The sequence below is a fragment of the Salvelinus namaycush genome, chromosome 11 (assembly GCF_016432855.1).
Source record: "Salvelinus namaycush isolate Seneca chromosome 11, SaNama_1.0, whole genome shotgun sequence".
Taxonomy (NCBI): Eukaryota; Metazoa; Chordata; class Actinopteri; order Salmoniformes; family Salmonidae; genus Salvelinus; species Salvelinus namaycush.
Genome location: NC_052317.1, coordinates 28,471,402 through 28,495,589, shown reverse-complemented (window position 1 = coordinate 28,495,589; position 24,188 = coordinate 28,471,402). Strand labels below are relative to the sequence as shown.

At 44.0% G+C, this 24,188-nt stretch overlaps 1 protein-coding gene across 1 annotated transcript in view; it reads right to left on the bottom strand.

Moving 5' to 3' along the window:
• LOC120055970 (arf-GAP with GTPase, ANK repeat and PH domain-containing protein 3-like) overlaps positions 1-24,188 on the bottom strand; it is a 247,314-nt gene that overhangs the window by 18,407 nt on the left and 204,719 nt on the right. The window contains exons 14-16 of the mRNA XM_039004066.1: positions 7,658-7,812; positions 6,820-6,910; positions 6,431-6,653 (exon numbers count right to left, since the gene is read on the bottom strand). Coding sequence (XP_038859994.1) covers positions 6,431-6,653; positions 6,820-6,910; positions 7,658-7,812 — 469 coding nt within the window. The remainder of the gene's footprint in view (positions 1-6,430; positions 6,654-6,819; positions 6,911-7,657; positions 7,813-24,188) is intronic.

Below are 24,188 nucleotides of genomic sequence, written 5' to 3'. Positions count from 1 at the left end.
TTATGTCACTTTTTCTGGGTTCAGAAAGCATCTTCATAAAGCACATGAACCTTGTTCTGATCATGGCGAAGGCCCCTCTACAGCTGAATATGTAGCAGTAAGTCATTTTGATGACTTGCCATCAACAAGTTCCCCTTCTTCCATGGAAGAGATAGTTGACAATATTCATATTCAAGCTAAAGAATCTGTGAAGAAGTGTCTGTCTATACAGGAGCCTATTAAAAGTGACATTGAGAGTAAAAGTCTCTTGAAAAAAATGAAAATCCTTTTGGTGTATTAAATTCTGAAAGTAAGAGAAGGCAGTATTTGACAGAAAAGTGGTGAAGGGTAGACCAGTTGAATACGTTCTTGGTACTAGATTTGATACACAACACAATCAGACTACTGGAGGCTATGATTATTAGATTGTTGTTACTGATAAATTTGTTTACATCCCAATTTTGAAAACATGACAGTTTATTTACAAACACCCTAATATAAAGGAGATGATGCAGACTGATTCCAGTTCAAGAAAACTTTACGACTTATTTATTTGACCTTTATTAACTAGGCAAGTCAGTTAAGAACAAATTCTTATTCTCAACAACGGCCTAGGAACGGTGGGTTAACTGCCTTGTTCAGGGGCAGAACGACAGATTTTTACCTTGTCAGCTCGGGGATTCGATCTTGCAACCTTTTGGTTACTAGTCCAACGCTCTACAAACAATATGTCTTGATGAGCATTTTAATGCAGATAGAGTTGGATGTACAACAGAGGGACCTTATGTATTTGATGTTAAAGAGCTTTTCTGTCACAAAGCATTTGATATACAGATGTCTTACAGTTGTGATGATTCAAGTTTGTTTATTGTCCCATACTGTTTCCTGTGATTCTAAAAACTGCACAGTAAGCTCTTTAAAACCATGATGTTGCAATATTGGCTTTTTTATTTACTTTTAATAACGCGGGGACAGATGCCAAAATGTCATTTTACAGAGGCCACAATTTTATTTTATCATCAGTGTTTTTGATATGTGAGATGCCAGTTTCACAAAATCCTCCATGTCATTGTTAGATGAGCTTTTTTAGGTACATGTATTAAAGTGAATAGAGGCCAACATTTCATTTCTGTCCACAATTTTATTTTATTATCATCAGTATTTTGATGTATGTATTGCAAATGCCTTACATTTAAGAATAAAGTGCTTTGTTAAATACTGACTTCTGATTTATTGACGTTAAGTTTAGTTGTGCAAATGCCACTCTTGACTGATAATATTACATTTTATATTGAGTGAATTTCATTTTAAGCAAAATAAAGTAAATTACAGTTTGTAGAGTGAATAGAGTAGAAATAACTCAAAAAAATGAACTCTGCAACGAGTAATTTTCACTCTTTTTAGACTGCGACCAAACGTTATCTTTGAGTAAAAATGTATTAAATTTGAGTAAGAAATGACACTTTCCACAGATAATATTCAATTCTATATTGAGTGAATTGGCAGTAGAGTTGTTTCCATGTTAAGCTAAATAGAGTCAATTACAGTTGGTAGAGTTAAACACTGAATAGAGTAGAAATAACTCTGAAAATTGAACTCTGCAACAAGAGTAGTTTTTACTCTATTTAGACTGGGACCAAATGTTATCTTTTGTAGAGTATAATTGTATTCAATTTCATAGCGTGTACATAGCCATAATATAACATTTGAAATGTCTATTCTTTTGAAAAATGTGGGAGTGTAATGTTTACTGTTAATGTTTGATTGTTTATTATCTATTTCACTTACTTTGACAATTTAAACATGTTTACCATGCCAATAAAGAAAGAATTGAGAGAGAAAGATAGAGAAAGCTGGGAGAAGGGAACAGAAAGTGAGGAAAATAAAAGCGAGAAAAACAAAATCACCCACAACGGACAGAAAGCAGGACCCCAGAGCAGGTTGCTAGGGGTGAGAAATGAGAGAGAACCCCAGTAAATATCAACAGTAAAACTCCTAAATAAGACTCCCTACAGTCAACAACAGTAAAACTCCTAAATAAGACTCCCTACAGTCAACAACAGTAAAACTCCTAAATAAGACTCCCTATAGTCAACAACAGGGGTACAGCTTAGATGTTATCCTCAATCAGTGCTTGACATCTTTTTACTTATTTTGAAACTATCTCAAGGCCATTAGACTGTTAAACAGCCGTCACTAGCACATCAGAGGCGGCTGCCTATAGACATAGATTAGAAATCACTGACCACTTTTAGAAATGGATCACTAGCCACTTTAATAATGTTTCCGTATCGATCATTACTCATCTCATATGTATAAACTGCACTCCACACTATTCTACAGTATCTTAGTCACTTTTAAATCGTGTTTACATATTGCATCACTTATTTCATATGTATATGCTGTACTACACCACTGACTGTTAAACAGCCATCTCCAGCACATCAGAGGCTGCTGCCTATAGACATAGATTAGGAATCATTGGCCACTTTAAGGAAATGAAACACTAGCCACTTGAATAATGTCCCGTATCTGGCATTACTCATCTCATATGTGTAAACTGTACTCTATACTATTTTATGGTATCGAAGTCACTTTAATTGTGTGTAAATATTGCATCACCCATCTCATATGTTTATACTGTATTCGATACTATACCACTGTATTTTAGTCCAATGCCACTCTGACATATATGTATATCCATTCCTTACTTAGATTTACGTGTATTTTGGGTATATGTTGTGAAACTGTTGGATATTACTTGTTAGATATTACTGCACTGTCGGAGCTAGAAGCACACGCATTTCGCTACACTCACAATAACATCTGCTAAACACGTGTATGTGACAATAACATTTCATTTTATTTATTTGACTTGACTTGGGCAGGAGCTCACCGGAGCGGAGTACCAGCACTTCAAATTTTCTACTGCTTGAGTTCCTATTCCTCTTATAGAATATTAGCTCAAAAGTATTGCTCCTGAATCTAAATATAAACAGTAGCGGCACCGAAATGAGTACCGGCACCTATTTCAGTCTAAGTCAAACACTGTTCTCAACTAAGAATAACAACTACATAAGAACCATGATCTAGAATCTAACTCTCTAGGATAAAACCCATACTTCTTCACTCATGCATATATAATGTTGGCTCAGAGATGATGATTCTATAGTATGGTTCTAGAATGAAACTGCTGTTTTGTTGGGGTTGAGCAGTCTGGTTGAGTGGTTTGGCCAGTCGTTCTTTTGAGAGGCCAGTAGAGGAGCATCTGTTAGCCCTGGGCTAGCGGCAGGCAGGGCAGGATGAGTTGAATATATTGTGACATTAATGAGGTTGACACCGTCCCTATGATGGAGTGGCTGTGTTTTTGTGCCAGCGAAGACTAACACCCTTAAACGCTCTCGCTGTTAACCCCTACTGCCCCTGTCCTCTCCAACAAAACTCTGGGAAAACGACACGTACACCACATATGCACCCATTCACTTACAATAAACACCATTGCTTGGCAAAATGATTCTCATTCAATCCAGTCCAGCTTACACAAATGATTCTTCCTTGAAGCAGATGTATTGAGACAAAATGCCAAAGTGTATATCTGTTGTAGAAATAATACTTTATTATTTTCTTTCCTTTATATGGCATTTTGTGAGAGATAATTTAAATTATATAAATCGCTTGCTACAGCAATCTGCTTCAGTTGGCCCTATATTAGTTCATTTCCTCCATCTACCTTGCTGGTGCTGAAACGCAGTGGCATGTTGGGTAATTAGTGGTGAATCGTCTCCCCGGCGGGCGGGCCTAATCAGTGACCTGTGGGTTTCATTTGGAGAGACAGCCGTGGCACCGTGCTGGACTGGACGGGAGTCCCCCGCTCCGCTCATTCATTTGTCTAAATTAATTACCCCACCTCCACCAGAGCTCCTGGCAAGGCCAGCTATTCTAAAGCCTCTTTGGAGAGTTGGAGTGTGGCCGCTTGCCGGTTGATGCTCCCGCACCCCTAACCTGTGAGTATCCGGACAGGCTCTGCGGTCTGTGGTTTGGGAACTTTGGGGTTCCGGGGGGAAAAAGGATCATTATGGCTTAGCTTGATCCAAGAGAAGGCTAAACTACAGCCTCTCTGCAATCCACACTGGGGTCGTAATTCTAAAAACAGCTGAGAACAAGGGATGAGAAAGAGGGATGAGAACGAGTGATGCTGCATCCATTCTCCCAGACACTGTGTCCGTTCGAGAAGGAGGGAGTTAAAATGAGTGCGCAGGTTTCGAGGGGTTAGTGATGTGATTCATTTGTATTACCACACAGCCCCTGCAGGCAGCATGTGGGAGCGGCAAATTATTTCTGAACCAAAGTGAAGGAGGAGGGCTCGTCTCCTCTCTCTCCTCTCCTCTGGTCGTCAGAGCAGAGCTATTACCTGGCCATGGCCAAGGGCCCCGCATGGTGCTCCAACCTACAGAGGGGTGACAGTAAAGTGGCCAACGCCGGTGAGGGATAGCCTTCCACATCCGTTCACGCTCCCGGACATCTTCCTCCCCAAATGAGACACAGGGGAGGAGGGGTGAGGGAGGTGTGTGTATGGTGATTCCCCCGCTTCCTCCCCGTCAAAATAGTCAGTAGTGTTTTCTCTCATGAATGTGTGTGTGTGTGTGTGTGTGTGTGTGTGTGTGTGTGTGTGTGTGTGTGTGTGTGTGTGTGTGTGTGTGTGTGTGTGTGTGTGTGTGTGTGTGTGTGTGTGTGTGTGTGTGTGTGTGTGTGTGTCTGTCTGTAGTGTTTTCTCTCACATGCATGCCAGACAATTAGAGGTGGCGTGGAGATCATGCCGACCGGCAGACACTAATTAAAGGAACAACTCCCCTCCAATATGCTGACTTGAGAAAGATCCCAGCGCTGCATTTCTTGAGATTTATGACCCAGGAGAAATGTATGTCATCATGATCTATTGATGTACACACACATAATTTATGGCACACCAATAAATAAATATATTTTATTCATAAAATTATTGGGTGATCCATTTAAACTACCTCTGAAAGCTGTTGATGGCACTGGAGAAGTCTGATAAAAAAGACTAAATTTATTAGTCCTTCAAAAGATACAAACAAATACAAAAACCACCACAAAATTAGCCTACATGATGATGAGTACTGACAAGTGTTGATATCTACATAAACCTGACTATAATGCAAATCTGTACATTCTTCTTTCACATAAGAATTTCTAAAAAGCTAAACCAATCTTGTGGATGAACGGCTTTTAAGTAAAAAAATTTAAAAGCTGAGGAGCGAGCCGGCAGAGCTAGTGTTGCAGGAGACATTCAATCAGATGTGAGGCTCATCTTTAGGTAGCCTAGTTACTGAGTCGTTTAAATTACGTGTCACTAATGTTTAGTAGGAGGTGGGGTGGGAACGCTACACCAGCTGCCTGGGTTCCATCACAAAGCTGCACCATGTCACCACGGTGACACAGTTAACATCAGAACCACTTCAAGTCCAAGGGAAGATGATGATGACGAGACCATAGAGATAGAACAATCTTGAAGTTTAATCTTAATGTTCAATCTCTATAGACGAGACAACAAAGTAAGATTTATATGGTGGGGATCAGATTGGAGATAATATATTCATTCACCTTTTTGTCTCCTATATTTGCACAACAGATGCTTTGTGGTGATAGAGGAGCAGGGCTAAGGTAATGGAATCCTCCTTCTTCATGGGATTTCTGAGAAAACAATTATTTCTTATTCCTTTTGTCCAGATCTCTGCCAACAAATAGATATCGGCATTAGAATAATCATTGATCAACGATTACCTATGAGATATTAAGAAGTGCTGTTTTCCTCTGACAATCAGTTTTTAAAAATGACTATTCAATCTCAGTGACTACAATATAATAAATGGTAACAATGAGACCAAAAGATGAAAAACCAAGCCATTTAGCACTTGAGTAGTATATCTTTACATCTTCTCTTAATGTAGGTGAGAAACAGTACAGACACTACAGACCATTCTTCTATAGTGGGACAGAGAGAGTGATGGCAGCCGGGCCCTGTGTGATGGATATGTGACAGGGCCCTGATGGGTCCTGGGGCTCGGCCCCTGGGGTGGGCTCTAACACCATAATGGGCTCCTTAATTACCTGCTCATCCACACACAGGGTCATTAGTCAGAGAGACACGCTGGGCCTCAACTGTCACCCAGAGACAAACAACCCTCATTGGGGAGAGAGAAGAGGGGACCAGACCTTGGTTTACTTGGTGCTGGTCAGAGGCATTTAGTAGGTATGTGCAAAGTGATGTCACACACACACACTTACCATTATTAATGTAGACAGAGAGACATATGAGGGGTACTGACGAGTAAACCAAAAGACAGATGAATAGACCGGTAGACAGACAGACAGACAGTACAGACACACAAAGAAACCCACACCAAACAGACAGATGTGGGGTACTGACCTGGTGCTGTCAGCGCCCACCTTGGTGTACCCCTCCAGGGCCCCCTCCCAGACACTGTTGGCCATGGTGTTGCCTATAGCCATCAGCACCATGCTGAGCTCCACAGGCCAGTCATCCAGGTCCAGAGACCTCACCCTAGACAGGTGGGTCCCCAGGTTCCTGTGGATCCCTGAACACTCTATACAGATCAGAGCCCCCAGGTTCAGACTGGCCCAGTCAGGGTCTGAGAGAGGAGGAGGAGAAAAAGAGAGACTTACAGCATTGTAAAACATCCAAATCTGCTTATCATCTGTGCTCTCTTTGTCACGTAGTGTACCGTACCTGGCACTTAACGTCTTGGGAATCATTGACATATAGCTCTGATGATGTTGACAAGGTACTGTACTCACTGGCTGTATCACAGTCCACACAGAAGCTGTTCCCTCTCATGTTCCTTATGGACTGAATGGATGCCGCGTCACTTTGGCTGCCTAACCGGGACTGTAGGAGAGCACAGGTGAGAGAGAGGTGAGAGAGAGGTGAGAAACAGGTAAGCAAGAGGGACTCTGTGTGAGGCATCATTACTTTACAGTGAGAAGGAAGTAAGTAAGAGGGAATCTGTGAGAGGCATCATGACTTTACAGTGAGAGAATAGAGGAGACAGGATTTCAGCAAGATACACATCACAAACAACAGAAGGGAAGAGAGGAGGGAGGACTGGAGACTTTGAAGGACAGGTGATCACTGAAAGACGGGGAGGCAAAGAGAGAGAGAGAGAGAGAGAGAGAGAGAGAGAGAGAGAGAGAGAGAGAGAGAGAGAGAGAGAGAGAGAGAGAGGGGTGGAGAGATGGGGGAGAGAAGAAAGAGAGGGGTGTAGAGAGGGAGAGAGAGAGAGCACAGACAAAGTATTATATGAAAATGAGTCAGTGTTGCGTTGCGTCTCCTCCCCTGTGTTCTGACACAGGCCGTGTTCCCATCTCTGAAGTCTGTCAGCTGTAATAAGAGCTCCCCCACACTGCACTGCACCTGTCTGACACACAGCCCAACACATGGCAGCTCAGAGAGAGGGAGGGGGGTGACGGGGGAGAGAGAGGAGTAGAACCGAGAGACAATTTTGCATTCACACATCCTGATTAGCTACCAGAGTCTTTCCTGGTCAAGTAATGTGGTCGTGGAAAACCCTTGGGTTTAATCTAATCATGACCGGACAGACCCACTGTCTCCTTCCTCACTGTCTCTCATGCCCACCTTGTTCTTCATGCTCTCACAGGACTGCAGGCTGGCAAAAATCTGGCTCTCAATGGCTGTGACCCACAGCTCTCTCTCCTCAAACGTAGACGCTTCGAAGTGCCACATCTGGCCCGTCAGAGACACTATGGTGAACTCAAACGACTCCTCCGACTCTGGAAAACAAAACAATCACATGGACATGGTGAAATATTGCCATTTAAAATCAATGACAGAGGAAATTAAATTAAAATCACTTTCATTTTCGAAACAACTTGGCTATTGTTGGACAAAGGTATAACATTTATTCTGTAATTGATCGTTTGCCATCTATAAAAATTGCCTAATAATAAATATAATAAATGCCATTTAGCAGACACTTTTATCCAAGCAACTTATTGTAGTGATGCTCACTGGAACCAGTATCAGGGTACACTTACAGTAGCTACTCGATACTGATTGTGTACACTTGAAAACCATAGCCATCACTATGAATTCAAAACAACAGACTCCAACACAGTTTACTCAAAATACCCCTTTGTATTCATTCTACTGGTCTCTTTCTATTCCCAATTTCCATCCATCTATTTTTCTGTTGTTTAAATTTTCAATAAGAAACCGTTTCTTCTTTACTCTGATTAGGTATTGTAATTAATTTGTAATACATTGTTCATCAGGCTTTATGGAAATGTCACCTGTCATCTGCCTGGGCAAGGGCTTTGACACAACATATGCTATAACACATGTCATAATGCCTCCTCCGTTCACAAGTAATTCATTAAGACGATGATAATACAGTAGAAACTGACTGATGTAAATCTTCTAGTCCTCGGCACATGCTTGATCTCAAAGACAAATGATTTGTAATTACCTAATTAGGGCCAAGCAAATATAGCAGGCTCATTTGCATAAAGCATGTTTCCCTGCCTCCAGCCGGAGACTGGAGAGGAGACTAGTCACAATGGGAATGGGCTCCTCCAACACAACTCTCATCAGCCCTCTCTTTGCACACCCAGATTTGATGTTCTAAACAGAGGCAAACCAGTCTAGTATAAACAGGTCAGAATTTAGGAACATGGGATTCCAAGACTGGTTAAAGCAGAGGTTGTGTGTGCTGGGTTTGAGAGGGACACAATACTGAGCTTTTATTTTGTAGACACTGGACATTTAGAGGTTGGGGGGTGTGTACTCATTGGTCCCTCTGTCTATACAGAACCTGATTTAGCTGATTTGGATCTGAGTGTGGAGACTAAATCAATCCCAATTCTCTAGTGGAGGGTCTCCTCTTCAGGGGGAAAGCTATAATCCAATTAGCTCGACACCAACTTCAATTACCTGATTTAGTTTGAGACATCAACTACATGTCACAGAATCAATAAATACCTCAGAGTGTCTTATTTAAATGTAGAGTTAGGGTAAATGTATGTTTAGAAGTCTGGGTTGGGTTATGTTAAAAAGACACTCACTGGTGTAGACTAACATCATCGGAGGTTTATAGTTGTTTTATTGACATAATTTTGGTGTTAATAGGTCCGATTAACCTATCAAGAATAACTTGTTAAGAAAACAGAACGAATGGCAAAAAGTATATAATTTAATAAAGAAATTCAGTCATTTTTGATACATGAAGCCTTTATGTAATGAATGTGTCCTTTCTCCTCCTCAAATGTCCCATCATTTTCCATCTAGAAAAAAAAGCACGGCATTTAGATATGCAGCCTAGTTTTCCTCAGAGTCCAATGACGTTACACTTCTGCATTCAGCTTCTAAAAACCTGAACAAAGCTAATTATTTCGTTGACTGGCCAGGCAATAAATTGGAGGCATTAAAACACTTTCATTATGGAGATTAAAAAAGCAATGAATGGCTGATTTTTTAAACTGATGAGGATACTTGGGAAAACAAATCTAGCTCTTCATGCGTGGAACAGACCAGTACATGCAAGACATGAGCACTTAAAAGGCCAAACAAGCTGACAAAAACATTGACCAAACCAGATACTAGAATAGGCAAAGCCCATATTACCCATTGACGTGAACGGGAATATCAGTTCTAATAATTATATATCTATGGTAGCGTCATAGTATCAGAGTGACAACAGTAGTATCATAATATGCTGATCGAGTTGGTTGATATGGCTTTTTAATGCAGGATCTGTCACAGCCTCACTGGAGAGGTAATTCCATTCTGTGAAAAGTCAAAGTCATTCTGTACCATGTTAGCACAACGATTAAGCTCAAAATGTCCTCCTCCACGATATATACCAGGAGTGAACAATACAATGTGGTATTACTGTTGCTATTTCAAAGCCATCTGCTACCATGATGATGACAAAGACAGCTAGTGCTCCTGATGTTACCCAATAGGTACAGTTAGCACACAGCTAACAGAAGAAAGCATGTGGGGATTCACGCACACATTAACACCAGCAATTAGCATTAACCCTGTGATCTGATCATATAATTGATCCAGCAGCTACACAATCAACAAGTTATTTCCAATTAGATGTGTACAGAGACAGGGCAGTGGGTGGACATGGAGCAACATAAGCTAAACCCAATAGAAGGGAACAACTGCTACTGTGGAGAATCAGGAGGTAGATATGATGATTACCTTAATTAACATATAACACAACAAATAAATGAGAGCCTAATGGCTGTGGTGGAGTGAAGCGAGATAAGAGAAGGCATCTTCTTCTACAATGTCTGTCCTCCTGTCCACAATTTACCATGCATCATAAAACTGTTAGTTAGAGGGCTTTTAAGTTCATGGTTCATCAGTCTGGATGCCTTTAAACAACAACAATGACATAAAATGTATAAATAATATAAACTGCAGATTTGGTCAATTAAGATAGACACTAATTTGTATCGTTAGATATTTTGAAACAATGAGATCAGGCCTCTGAGCATAGATATTTAGAGATCATTGGTCCACGTTTGATGCTGAGCTGTCTCTACTCCTAATGACTGTCCCTCCACTCCACAGCAGATGGTCCACTGGGAGAAGTGGGGAACGGTGGACCAGATTAGCACTACTGGGGTTTGGGCTGGGTCCAGCTGAGCTGTCTACGGAAGGCAGGGCCAGGGAGGGACACATCTATTCTGCCTCACACTACCTCTCTCTTGAAAGATTGATTCATCGACCGCCTCAGCAAGGCCTAAAGGTGTGAGTGTGTATGGTGTGTGTGTGTGCACGTGTGTGCATCATCATCGACACTGATGGACAGCTAAGAGTACTTGGACGATACAGTATATTGTAGACGGAGGTGGTTGGTGCGGCATGACATCCAAGGTATTTTTTTATATGTATGATGGTATGTACAGTATGATGTGTTGTGTGGGTCGCATGCAAAAGGCGGTCAGTTAAAGAAGTGCTCTCCGTTCCTGTGAATTAACCAGCAGTTGGGAAGTGCAGGTCAAGGCGGTGCCATCTGTAAATGTCACAGGCACTGCTTGCTCATTTTACACATCATTAAAGCCATTATTCCTAACCTGTATCAGAGCAATCAGGAGCAGGGCATTACTGAGACACACACGGGCCCCGGGGGAACCGCACCACACCAAAACTCAGAGAGGGAGAGAGGAGGAGAGAATACACGCTCTCCATCTCTCTGACACAAACACACACAGGCGCGCATAGATAGACACACATGCACGCACAAGAACAACAGGGGCACGCACGCGCGCACACCCACCCACCCACCCAACCACAAACTACAACAACCTAACAAACACGCACAAAACCAACACTCGAGCCACAACCTAATAGCAAAACTACACTTAGCGATACGGCAAGTGAAAAAACTGTCAATTACACAATGTATCTGTGGACAGTGTGTAGTGTATAGAGCCGCCCATATGAGAATCTTGTAATTCCTTTTTCTCCAACGTGCGGTGAATGGTGTTTGGAAAGCTGAGGAGCGGAGGAGCCATTACCGTAGCTCCTCTGGGCTCCAGGGACAGCTTTGGGAAATGAGACACGGTACAGACCAGGGAGGGAGTCAGTGACAAAACAAAGTATTTAGATAAACATCCACCATTAGCATAGGGTTGTTAAACCTCCATTTCCTAATCCTCTGCTGGACTCCAGAGGATATTAACCCTCAACATACTGAGGTGGAGGTAGAAATCCGGGACACTCCATTTAGTATGATACACTATAAACTCAGCAAAAAAAAGAAACGTCCTCTCACTGTCAACCGCGTTCATTTTCAGCAAACTTAAAATGTGTAAATATTTGTATGAACATAACAAGATTCAACAACAGACATAAACTGAACAAGTTCCACAGACAAGTGACTAACAGAAATTGAATAATGTGTCCCTGAACAAAGGGGGGGTCAAAATCAAAAGTAACAGTCAGTATCTGGTGTGGCCACCAGCTGCATTAAGTACTGCAGTGCATCTCCTCCTCATGGACTGCACCAGATTTGCCAGTTCTTGCTGTGAGATGTTACAACGCTCTTCCACCAAGGCATGGAATGGCCCTACCCCTCACTCTCCGATGCAACAGGTCCCAGACTTGCTCAATGGGATGGAGATCTGGGCTCTTCACTGGCCATGGCAGAACACTGACATTCCTGTCTTGCAGGAAATCATGCACAGAATGAGCAGTATGGCTGGTGGCATTGTCATGCTGGGGGGTCATGTCAGGATGAGCCTGCAGGAAGGGTACCACATGAGGGAGGAGATTTCTTCACCTGTAACACACAGCGTTGAGATTGCCTGCAATGACAACAAGCTCAGTCCGATAATGCTGTGACACACCGCCCTAGACCATGACGGACCCTCCACCTCCAAATCGATCCCGCTCCAGAGTACAGGCCTCGGTGTAACGTTCATTCCTTTGACGATAAACGCGAATCCGACCATCACCGCTGGTGAAACAAAACCATGACTCGTCAGTGAAGAGCACTTTTTGCCAGTCCTGTCTGGTGGTTGTTGCCGGTGATGTCTGGTGAGGACCTGCCTTACAACAGGCCTACAAGTACTCAGTCCAGCCTCTCTCAGTCTATTGCGCGTTCCTGGTGCAACTCGGGCAGTTGTTGTTGCCATCCTGTACCTGTCCCGTAGGTGTGATGTTCGCGCAATCCCTCCGTTCATGAATTGTTACCGATCCTGTGCAGGTGTTGTTACATGTGCTCTGCCACTGCGAAGACGATCAGCTGTCCGTCCTGTCTCCCTGTAGCTCTGTCTTAGGCGTCTCACAGTACGAACATTGCAATTTATTGCTCTGGCCACATCTGCAGTCCTCATGCCTCCTTGCAGCATGCCTAAGGCACGTTCACGCAGATGAGCAGGGACCCTGGGTATCTTTCTTTTGGTGTTTTTCAGAGTCAGTAGAAAGGCCTCTTTGTAGTGTCCTAAGTTTTCATAACTGTGACCTTAATTGTCTACCGTCTGTAAGCTGTTAGTGTCTTACGACCGTTCTACAGGTGCATGTTCATGAATTGTTTATGGTTAATTGAACAAGCATGGGAAACAGTGTTTAAACCCTTTACAATGAAGATCTGTGAAGTTATTTGGATTTTTATGAATTATCTTTGAAAGACAGGATCCTGAAAAAGGGACGTTTATTTTTTTGCTGAGTTTATATACAAAAGTATGTGCACACCCCTTCAAATTAGTGGATTCGGGCATTTCAGCCACATCCGTTGCTGACAGGTGTATAAAATCGAGCACACAGCCATGCAATCTCCATAAACAAACAATATTAGTCACACGTGCCAAATACAACAGGTGTAGACCTTACAGTGAAATGCTTACTTACGAGCCCCTAACCAACAACGCAGATTAAACAAATAAGAAATAAAAGTAACAAATAATTAAAGAGCATCATTAAAATAACAATAGCGAGACTATATACAGGGGGGTACCGGTAAAGAGTCAATGTGCGAGGGCACCGGAAAGTTGAGGAAATATGTACATGTAGGTAGAGTTATTAAAGTGACTATGCACTGATGATAACAACAGAGAGTAGAAGCGGTGTAAAAGAGGGGGAAGGGCGGGGGGCAATGCAAGTTGTCTGGGTAGCCATTTGATTAGGTGTTCAGGAGTCTTATGGCTTGGGGGAAGAAGCTGTTTAGAAGCCTCTAGACCTGGCACTCCGGTACCCCTTGAAGTGCGGCAGCAGAGAGAACAGTCTATGACTAGGGTGGCTGGAGACTTTGTCAATTTTTAGGGCTTTCCTCTGACACCACCTGGTGTAGAGGTCCTGGATGGCAGGAAGCTTGGCCCCAGTGATGTACTGGGCCGTTCGCACTACCCTCTGTAGTGCCTTGCAGTCGGAGCCGAGCAGTTGCCATACCAGGCAGTGATGCAACCAGTCAGGATGCTCTCGATGGTGCAGCTGTTGAACCTTTTGAGGATCTGAGGACACAAGACAAATCTTTTCAGTCTCCTGAGAGGGAATAGGTTTTGTCGTGCCCTCTTCATGACTGTCTTGGTGTGCTTGGACCATGTTAGTTTGTTGGTGATGTGGACACCAAGGAACTTGAAGCTCTCAACCTGCTCCACTGCACAGCCCTGTCGATGAGAATGGGGGCGTGCTCGGTCCTCTTTTTCCTGTAATCCACAACATCATCAATCTTTGTCTTGATCATGTTGAGGGAGAGGTTGTTGTCCTGGCACCACACTGCCAGGTCTCAGACCTCCTCCCTATAGGCTGTTTCGTCGTTGTCTGTGATCAGGCCTACCACTGTTGTATCATCGGCAAACTTAATGGTGGTGTTGAAGTTGTGCCTGGCCGTGCAGCGATGAGTGAACAGGGAGTACAGGAGGGGACTGAGGACGCACTCTTGAGGGGCCCTTGTGTTGAGGGTCAGCTTGGCAGATGTGTTGTTACCTACCCTTACCACCTGGGGGCGGCCCGTCAGGAAGTCCAGGATCCAGTTGCAGAGGGAGGTGTTTAGTCCCAGGGTCCTTATCTTATTGATGAGCTATGAGGGCACTATGGTGTTGAACGCTGAGCTGAAGTCAATGAATAGCATTCTCACATAGGTGTTCCTTTTGTCCAGGTGGGAAAAGGCAGTGTGGAGTGCAATAGAGATTGCATCATCTGTGGATCTGGTGGGGCGGTATGCAAATTGGAGTGGGTCTAAGATTTCTGGGATAATGGTGTTAATATGAGCCATGACCAGCCTTTCAATGCACTTCATGGCTACAGACGTGAGTGCTACGGGTCGATAGTCATTTAGTCAGGTTACCTGGGCACAGGCTCTATGGTGGTATGCTTAAAACATGTTGTTATTACAGGCTCAGACAGGGAGAGGTTGAAAATGTGAGAGAAGACAGTTGCCAGTTGGTCAACACATGCTCGGAGTACATGTCCTGGTAATCCGTCTGGCCCTGCGGCCTTGTGAATATTGACCTGTTTTGTAGGTCTTACTCACATCGGCTGCGGAGAGCGTGATCACACAGTCTTCCGGAATAGCTGGTGCTCTCATGCATGTTTCAGTGTTATTTGCCTCAAAGCGAGCATAGAAGTAGTTTAGCTCGTCTGATAGGCTCGTGTCACTAGGCAGCTCTCGGCTGTGCTTCCCTTTGTAGTCTGTAATGGTTTGCAAGCTCTGCCATATCCGACGAGCGTCAGAGCCGGTGTAGTACGATTCGATCTTAGTCATGTTATGACGCTTGCCTCTTTGATGGTTCGTCGGAGGGCATAGGGCGATTTCTTATAAGCTTTCGGGTTAGAGTCCCGCTCCTTGAAAACGGCAACTCTAGCCTTTAGCTCAGTGCGGATGTTGCCTGTAATCCATGGCTTCTGGTTGGGGTATGTACGTACGGTCACTGTGGGGATGACGTCATCGATGCACTTATTGATGAAGCCAATGACTGATGTGGTTTACTCCTCAATGCCATCGGAGGAATCCCGGAACATATTCCAGTCTGTGCTAGCAAAACAGTCCTGTAGCTTAGCATCTGCTTTTTTATTGATCTAGTCACTGGTGCTCCCTGCTTTAATTTTTGCTTGTAAGCAGGAATCAGGAGGATAGAATTCTGGTCAGATTTGCCAAATGGAGGGCAAGGGAGAGCTTTGTATGCGTCTCTGTGTGTGGAGTAAAGGTGGTCCAGAGTTTTTTTCCTCTGGTTGCACATTTAACATGCTGATAGAAATTTGGTAAAATGGATTTAAGTTTCCCTGCATTAAAGTCCCCGGCTACTAGGAGCTCCGCCTCTGTTTTTCACCCGTTTTGTGTTCACCCTTTCCTACAGACCAGGCTCCCAGAACGTGAAGGCAAACGCATTGTCCCGGCTGTATGACACAGAGGAGCGGCCCATGGACCCCACTCCCATACTCCCAGCCTCCTGCCTTGTGGCGCCGGTAGTGTGGGAGCTGGACGCGGACATTGCGCAGGCATTACGTGCAGAGCCCGCTCCCGTCCAGTGTCTATTGGGCCCACACGTCACCCTCCTCTGGTCATCCTGGGATCGGTCGGACAGTGCGCTGTTTAAGTGGGAGGTACTGGTGGCCTACCTTGGCTAAGGACGTGAGGGTGTATGTTTCCTCCTGCTCGGTGTGCGCCCAGTGTAAGGCTCCTAGGCACCTGCCCAGAGGGAAGCTACACCCCTTACCCGTTCCACAACAGCCTTGGTCGCACCTGTAGGTGGATTTTCGTACCGATCTCCCCCCTAACACCGCGATCCTGGTCGTTGTGGATCGGTTCTCTAAGTCCTGTCGTCTCCTCCCTCTGCCGGTCTCCCTACGGCCCTACAGACTGCGGAGGCCTTGTTTATGCACGTCTTCCGGCACTACGGGGTGCCTGAGGATATAGCGTCTGATCGAGGTCCCCAGTTCACGTCTAGGGTCTGGAAGGCGTTCATGGAACGTCTGGGGGTCTCGATCAGCCTTACTTCGGGGTTTTACCCCGAGAGTAATGGGCAGGTGGAGAGAGTTAACCAGGATGTGGGCGGGGTTCTGTAGTCTTATTGCCAGGACCGGCCGTGGGAGTGGGCGGCGTTCGTGCCCTGGGCCGAGATGGCACAGAACTCGCTTCGCCACTCCTCCACTAACCTCTCTCCCTTCCAGTGCGTACTGGGGTACCAGCCGGTTCTGGCGCCTTGGCATCAGAGTCAGACCGAGGCTCCTGCGGTGGACGACTGGTTCAGGTGCGCGGAGGAGACATGGGCCGTGCTGTGCCAAAAAAAGGACGCAGACCGTCACCGCAGTGAGGCCCCGGTGTTCGCACCGGGGGACCGGGTCTGGCTCTCGACCCGAAACCTGCCCCTCCGCCTGCCCTGCCGGAAGCTGGGTCCGCGGTTTGTGGAGCCATTTAAAGTCCTGAGGAGAGTGAACAAGGTTTGTTATAGGTTACAGCTTCCCCCGATTACCGTATTAACCCCTCGTTCCATGTGTCTCTCCTCAGGCCGGTGGTGGCTGGCCTGCTCCAGGAGTCTGAGGTGCGGGAGGTTCCTCCGCCTCCTCTGGACATCGAGGGGGCCCCGGCGTACTCCGTTCGCTCCATACTGGATTTGAGGCGTCGGGCGAGTGGCCTTCTGTATCTCGTGGAGTGGGAGGGGTACGGTCCGGAGGAGAGGTGCTGGGTTCCGGTCGAGGACGTGTTGGACCCTTCAATGCTGCAGGAGTTCTACCGTCTGCGTCCGGATCGCCCTGCACTTCGCCCTCCGGGTCGTCCCCGAGGCCGGTGTCGGCGCGCGGCTCGGGGGGGGGGGGGGGGTACTGTCACGACTTCCGCCGAAGTTGATTCCTCTCCTTGATCGGGCGGCGTTCGGCGTCGGTCTTCCAGCCATCATCGATCCACTTTTCATTTTCCATTTGTTTTGTCTCGTCTTCCCACACACCTGGTTTCAATTCCATCATTACATGTTGTGTATTTAACCCTCTGTTCCCCCCATGTCCTTGTCTGGAATTGTTTATTGTAAGTGCATGTGCACGCTTATCTGGTGTGCGACGGGTTTTGTACCCATTGATTGTTTGTTCTGATTCCGGTGGTTTTTATTATTAAACTGCTCCGTTGTAACCACAGTTTTTTGCTCTCCTGCGCCTGACTTCTCTGCCGCCAGTATGCACCCCTTATAAGCACGCCACCTTTCTGTTCAAGTGAGCACAGCACAACAAGGTGAGTCTGAAAATGTATTGTATGTTGCTGCAGAAATTATGTAATATGCCAGGGAGATATGTATACTGTAGCTAAGAAAGTAATACTAAGTGTATGTTGTTAGTAGCCCATGTGCCTCACCCTATTAATTTGGTCCCTTATCCCCTCATAATTTAGCCTTCATTGTCTGCTTATATGCCCCCTTTATTTATCCTACGGTTCTGACTTGGCGTATAGGGAGTATACTGTAAGAATGGCCCATGTCTGGATTCTGTCGCTGTACATTTCAAAAGTGCAAAAAAAAATTGTTATATTGACTACGTCCGTCCTGGCTCGCTCATTAATGTCTTAATCGAAATTACGAATTGCCTCTTATCCGCTCGTCGTCCCCTTATGCCATAGCTAGTGCATCTCAATTGTCAGTAGAAACCACATTTGTTTAAGCAAGTCAGCCATATCAGCTTTTTTAAAAGGCAGTAAATGTGGCTGAATCAACTGTTTTCGCTAGCAGACAAGGCTCCACTGAGGTGTAACAGTGGTAAGGTGTTGGGACTCTGCTGTTGAGACAGCTTTATGTAGGCCCTAACAGTTTGTGGGCACCGTTTGTCACCGCTATAGTCCAATTAATGTATTGTTTAGTGTTGTGTACTTACAAGAGTATTGATATTTTAGAAGAAAATAAATCATAGGCTTATTTTTTTATTTTACCCCCTTTTTCTCCCCAATTTCGTGGTATCCAATTGTTAGTAATTACTATCTTGTCTCATCGCTACAACTCCCGTACGGGCTCGGGAGAGACGAAGGTCGAAAGCCATGCGTCCTCCGAAACACAACCCAACCAAGCCGCACTGCTTCTTAACACAGCGCGCCTCCAACCCGGAAGCCAGCCGCACCAATGTGTCGGAGGAAACACTGTGCACCTGGCGACCTTGGTTAGCGTGCACTGCGCCCGGCCCGCCACAGGAGTCGCTGGGCGTGATGGGACAAGGTGCGCGATGGGGCCCTACCGGCCAAACCCTCCTTAACCCGGACGACGCTAGGCAAATTGTGCGTCGCCCCACGGACCTCGGCTGCGACAGAGCCTGGGCGCGAACCCAGAATTTCTGGTGGCACAGCTAGTGCTGCAATGCAGTGTCCTAGACCACTGCGCCACCCGGGAGGCGTCATAGGCTTATTTTAACAATGAAAAGGCATTGTCTCAAATTAATACGATGATCTATGTGACATTGCTACACACAGATATACCATTCCATTTCAAATTCATAATATAATACAACAACAAACTCTTGAATGATGTTATTATGATGTGCGTCCCATAAAAAAAAACATATCATAGGCGGCATGTAGCCTAGTGATTAGTGCGTTGGACCAGTAACCTAAAGGTTGCTAGATCGAATCCCCGAGCTGACAAGGTACAAATCTGTTGTTCTGCCCCTGAACAAGGTAGTTAACCCACTGTTCCTAGGCTGTCATTGTAAATAAGAATTTGATCTTAACTGACTTACCTAGTTAAATAAAGGTAAAACATATTTTTTTTGTAATATAGCCTACACAGGTTTCACGCGTGTAGCTTGTTGTTGTTGACACTAGCAGTTAAGAGCGTTGGGCCAGTAACCAAATGGTAGCTGGATCAAATCCCCGAGCCGACAAGGTGGACAAATTTGCCATTCTGCCCTTGAGCAAGGCAGTTAACCCCCAACAACAACTGGGCGCTGATGACGTGGGTGTCGATTAAGGCGAAGAACAGATTTGTCAGTAACCAGACTTTGTGTGCCTTTATTTAAAGGGCAGGGCACCTGTGCAACCCTCCAATCTCATCTCCTTAATTGAAACACCTGACTCCAAATAGCTTTTGGAGAAGTCGTTAACACAGAGGTTCACTTACTTTTTCCAGCCTGCACTGTGAATGATTACTCAATGTCTTAAATAAACATTTGAAAAGTACAACTGTTTGTGTGTTATTAGTTTAGTCAGATTGTGTTTGTCTATTATTGTGACTTAGATGAAGATCAGACCACATTTTTATAAGTGATCAATGCTGAAATTCAGGTAATTCCAAAAGGTTCAAAAAACTTTTCTTACAACTGTAAATGCTCACATTCCATCATGGCCACCTAATCATCCCCCTCATTTCTGATTGGCATATCACTCCTCACCTCTCCACCTGACAGCTGATCTGTGGTGAGCATTCTTGCCCAAAAATGGTTGCCGTGCATCACTGAGGTGGGTGCTACACATTGATGGTGGATGAGGTGAGTTTCCCCCTACTATGTAAAGCGCATTGAGTACCTCAGTTAGTAAAAAAAAGGCTTTATAAATCCAATCAATTATTATTATTTGTATAAATTCACATCTCTCTATTATGTGTGGAAATAGATTTCTAAAATGAAAATCACTTGGAACTGATTTCCTAGTGTTTTTACAGTCGCCATTTGGGGAACTCTGACCTAGCGAGTCAGTGGCTACTTTCTCTCTCTCCCTCCTGTTTCACACACACCACGGGCCCCTGGCCATCCCCCGCCCTGCTTCAACACTTACCGTCTCTCCCGAGTCGCTAAGGCAGCGCAGCAAACAAGTGTCCAAGTTTAAAGAAAGTAAAAACAATCCATGTTTTTCGATTATCCGGATATGTGAGAAAAAAAATAATGATATTAAATTACTAAATTATTTAAAATGCCCATCCCTAATATAACCCCTAACACACTGAGGTAGAGTGGAGGACTCTGGGTTACCACTCTGGATATTATTGTATGTACTTTATACCCTAACCTCAATGAGAAAAAGAGTTAGGGTCAGGGCTAGGATAAGCAGTAAAAGGTGTTACTGGGTTACCGTCAGTTGAAGGTGGATGATTATTCTCTGTGGAATGATACAAGAATGTTATCTACACATCAAGGTAGCTTCTGAACACCAACTCAAAGAAGAGTAGTCATTTGCAATGAACATCTCTGGTTTCAAGCCAACTCATTTTCAACCGACTCACATCTAGCTGCAGTTTATAACAAGGCTACCTGTGAATACAAATCTGCCATAAATGCAACTGACAGAACATGGCAAGACATAAGTGTAACTGGTAAACATGAACATTTTTTAATTATTAGACAAAATAATTTGTGTCTAATCATTTTTCTCTACCACTTAAAACCTCACTGCTGTCCCCCTGACAAGATCAAATGTCCTCATCTATAAAACTGTGAAGGATCTGAATCACCTCTCTTCTTCTCTCCTCATTTCTTCCCCCTCTTTTGCTCTCCATCCCTTCATCTCTGCCCGTCTGTTGCCTCTTTCCACTGAATACGCTAAACCCCACATATCAAACAATGAACATTTGATACACTTTCCTTCTTTTAAAAGAGAAATACATTAATGAAGCCTGACAGTCTGTAGTAATCAGAAGGGTCTCCCCCAGAACACAACACTTTATCGCCCATCGATTTTCCAGTGGGTTTTAAAGGCGAGCGGCATGTGGGTGGTGTGCGAGCAGCTCGTACCATGAGCCCCGACGCCGGGCCGCTGCTGAGAAACACATTAAGAGGCTGTCAGTTGTGTCGCCATGCATCCTGCATCATTCTTTAAGCACATGAGAAGTTCATTACACTGCACACGGCTCTGGCAGTGCAATGGAATATTAGGGGCTGTATCTGTTGTGCACTTCCTCTGAGGAAAGCGTATAGTGGACACGCAGTTGACATGGTGGAAAGAATTCACTCTGCATGTCCTGCCTCTACTATATGCCACTGGAACTGTTCTCGACTAACAAAGGAAGTTAAGGTGACTTTCAATCAAGAGTCAGACTGCTAAATTGACTTCCCTGACTAAAATGGCCCAAAATAAACATTTGACATTTTAGTCATTTAGCAGACACTCTTATCAAGAGTAACTTACAGTAGTGAGTGCTGTAATCTAAGTAACATAATAAAAAAATCCCCATCAAAAGCCACCACATCCGCTATGCCACCCTTCCTCATCTGCGGTGGAAAGTGGCCGAGCTACAGCGGTGTTTGTCAGACCATGAGACATCCTGAAAATCGGTCTTCATATAAAAACATCTGTAGCGTCTGAACGAACATGATGGTGGTGTCCGTTTTGCTCTACGTCCCCCACAAGTGTCATGGGACTCGTCTGAAGGTAACTGGTCCTGGTTAAAACATTTTATGGAAGTATGGAGGTAGTATTGTGCCTACCCCCAAAAAAGGCTTAAATATGTGTACAAAAAAATATTTACCTGAGCTTTCTATATCTCCTAGATATAGGACAATCACTCCAAAAACGTATTCCTTAAGATTCATTTTTTGACAGTATTTTTCGCAATTTATGAATGTGTTATTCAATGCATTTATATGGGCTATAGTAGTAAAGGCCAAATTCAATATTTTATCAAACCATTTTAATATACTTTTTTGATACGTAAAGTGGTCCTACAATTCAAAATCAAATAGCTAAATTATCCATGACCATCTTAAAACAATGCCATATGTCAGCTTAGACATAAGCGGCTTAGACTCTTAAGCAATAAGCAATAAGGAATGGAATTAGGACGCATGGTATGTAGGGAGCAACATTTTTTCCTGACCACATGATCTGCCCAGGAAAAACGCTTGACCCAAGTTGAAGTCTATAACTAGGATCCAGAGGTTTTCCTGGGTAGGTCATGTGGTCAGGAATACTTCCCTAGCCCCACTAATTTATAAACATAACTGCCTGGCTAAGATATCTCCTTGGCTACAGACAAGACTTCACAGTAGCAACAGTTTCTCAAGACCCCTTTACACAACCTGTTCTTCCCATATTGACTAAAACGATTGATCACCTTAAAAAGCTCACACTGCTTTGATTTATGACGCTTCACAACAACTAAAACTCAATTTCGACCTGCATTCCAGGGCTCTGATTGCCCAGTAAATGAGATAAACTGATAGCAATTTATTCAAGGATCCAACCTCTCCCTCCCTCTCCCCTTCTTTCAAGAGACACAACCTGCACCCAACACTTGAGTGATTCCGATATTAATATGTCTGTATTCCAGAAGCGTTCAGTAGAACAGACAATCTGAAGCTAATAGAAAATCTCAGAAGAGAGGTAAAAAGAAATCTCTATATATATACACACGCTACCGTTCAAAAGTTTGGGGTCACTTAGAAATGTCCTTGTTATTGAAAGAAAAGCATTTTTTTTGTCCATTAAAATAACATCAAATTGATCAGAAATACAATGTAGACATTGCTAATGTTGTAAATTACTATTGTAGCTGGAAACTGACGATTTTTTATGGAATACCTACATAGGTGTACAGAGGCTCATTATCAGCAGCCGTAACTCCTGTGTTCCAATGGTACGTTGTGTTAGCTAATCCAAGTTTATCATTTTAAAAAGCTAATTGATCATTAGAAAACACTTTTGCAATTATGTTAGCACAGTTGAAAACTGTTGTGCTGATTAAAGAAGCAATAAAACTGGTCTTCTTTAGACTAGTTGAGTATCTAGAACATCAGCATTTGTGGGTTCGATTACAGGCTCAAAATGGCCAGAAACAAAGACCTTTCTTCTGAAACTCGTCAGTCTATTCTTGTTCTGAGGAATGAAGGCTATTCCATGCGAGAAATTGCCAAGAAACTGAAGATCTCGTACAACGCAGCTTCATTAAATAGTAGTCAACAGTGAAGAGGCGACTCCTGGATACTGGCCTTCTAGGCAGAGTTGCAAAGAAAAAGCCATATCTCAGACTGGCCAATAAAAAGAAAAGATTAAGACGGGCAAAAGAACACAGACACTGGACTAAGGAACTCTGCCTAGAAGGCCAGCATCCCGGAGTCGCCTCTTCGCTGTTGACGTTGAGACAGGTGTTTTGTGGGTACTATTTAATGAATCTGCCAGTTGAGGACTTGTGAGGCGTCTGTTTCTCAAACTAGACACTCTAATGTACTTGTCCTCTTGCTCAGTTCTGCACCGGGGCCTCCCACTCCTCTTTCTATTCTGGTTAGCTGTTCTGTGAAGGGAGTAGTACACAGCGTTGTACGAGATCTTCAGTTTCTTGGCAATTTCTTGCATGGAATAGCCTTCATTCCTCAGAACAAGAATAGACTGACGAGTTTCAGAATAAAGTTCTTTGTTTCTGGCCATTTTGAGCCTGAAATCGAACCCACAAATACTGATGCCCCAGATACTCAACTAGTCTAAAGAAGGCCCGTGCTAACATAACTGCAAAATGGTTTTCTAATGCTCAATTAGCCTTTTAAAATTATAAACTTGGATTAGCTAACACAACGTGCCATTGGACCACAGGAGTGATGGTTGCTGATAATGGGCCTCTGTAAGCCTATGTAGATATTCCATTAAAAATCTGCCGTTACCAGCTACAATAGTCATTTACAACATTAACAATGTCTACACCGTATTTCTGATCAATTTGATGTTATTTTAATGGACAAAAAATGTGAGTTTCTTTCAAAAACAAGGAAATTTCTAAGTGACCCCAAACTTTTTAACGGTAGT